Genomic DNA, 1195 nt, shown 5'->3' with positions numbered 1-1195 from the left:
CGCTTCGACTCACTTTGAGAAATAATCCGTCGCCGCCAAAATGAAAATGCGTCCTCCAGAAGATTTTGGGAATGGTCCAATTATACCCAAATCCCAAGCATCGAATGGCCAAGAAGCCACAGTTGGATGCAATGGTTTAGGGGGTTGACGGATGAAATTGCCATGAAATTGACAAGCTTGATTTCTTCTAGCAAAATCGATACAATCCTTCATCATTGTTGGCCAGTAGTATCCCATTCTTTTAATGCGAAAGTGTAATTTCGGGCCAGATTGATGTGCACCACACATCCCAGAGTGAGCCTCCTCCATTGCTTGCATGGCCTCATCTTCTCCAAGATATCGTAGAAACACCCCATCGAATGATCTTCGGTAAAGCGTCCCCTTTGTAGTAAATGAAACGTGGCGTTCGACGACGTATATCAACCCTTTTCTTGGGATCTTCTGGTAACTCCCCATGATTAAGGTAATCAATGATGAGATGACGCCAATCCTTCTTTTCAATCTCATGGACAAAAATATGATAAGCATTTTCTTCCTCACCAGCATCTTCTTCATCGAACATCGGAGGTATGATCCAATTTTGACATATTGAAATTTGATTTCGATGAGAATGTAGAGTGATCATGGACGCCACCTTTGCCAAAGAGTCTGCTAGTTGGTTGAAATTCCTAGGGATATGTTCTATAGTGACATTATCTAAATATTCCATGAATTGTCTTGCATACTTATAATATGGGATCAATTCAGGATTTTTGACATCATAAATACCAAGAAATTGATTTACTACTAATTTGGAATCACCATAGACCCTAAAATGCAACTGCTTCATGTCTCCGGCCGTTTCCAAACCGAGAATCAATGCCTGATATTCAGCCACATTGTTTGAACACCGACGTGTTAAAGTGAAAGAGTATGACAATATATCTGATTCAGAAGTATAAAAGATAACTCCTGCACCAGTTCCGTCACGGTGCGCGGCTCCATCGAAATACATCAACCACGGGGATTCGACCATAAGCACTTCTTCATCGGGGAGTTCATCAGTCAACTCCCACTCGGCAGGTATAGGATGATCGGCTAAAAAGTCTACCAATATTTGTCCTTTGACAGCTTTCGCAGGTACATAAATAATTTTGAATTGTTGAAACTGGAGGTACCATCTCGCGAGCCGATCAGACAGTACAGGATTTGCCAT

At 41.7% G+C, this 1195-nt stretch overlaps 1 protein-coding gene across 1 annotated transcript; it reads right to left on the bottom strand.

Moving 5' to 3' along the window:
* Positions 1 to 322: 322 nt before the first annotated feature.
* On the bottom strand, positions 323 to 1195 carry LOC140038473 (uncharacterized). The gene has a single exon (XM_072083842.1). It carries the CDS (start codon positions 1193 to 1195, stop codon positions 323 to 325), a length of 873 nt encoding a protein of 290 aa, XP_071939943.1.

This window comes from Coffea arabica, chromosome 3e (genome assembly GCF_036785885.1).
Source record: "Coffea arabica cultivar ET-39 chromosome 3e, Coffea Arabica ET-39 HiFi, whole genome shotgun sequence".
In the NCBI taxonomy this organism is placed as follows: Eukaryota; Viridiplantae; Streptophyta; class Magnoliopsida; order Gentianales; family Rubiaceae; genus Coffea; species Coffea arabica.
This window is presented reverse-complemented; position numbering and strand designations above follow the sequence as displayed.

Bases quoted from the DNA above. Each gene is read 5' to 3' on its own strand.
- LOC140038473 (XM_072083842.1), bottom strand. From the start codon at position 1,195: ATGGCAAATCCTGTACTGTCTGATCGGCTCGCGAGATGGTACCTCCAG.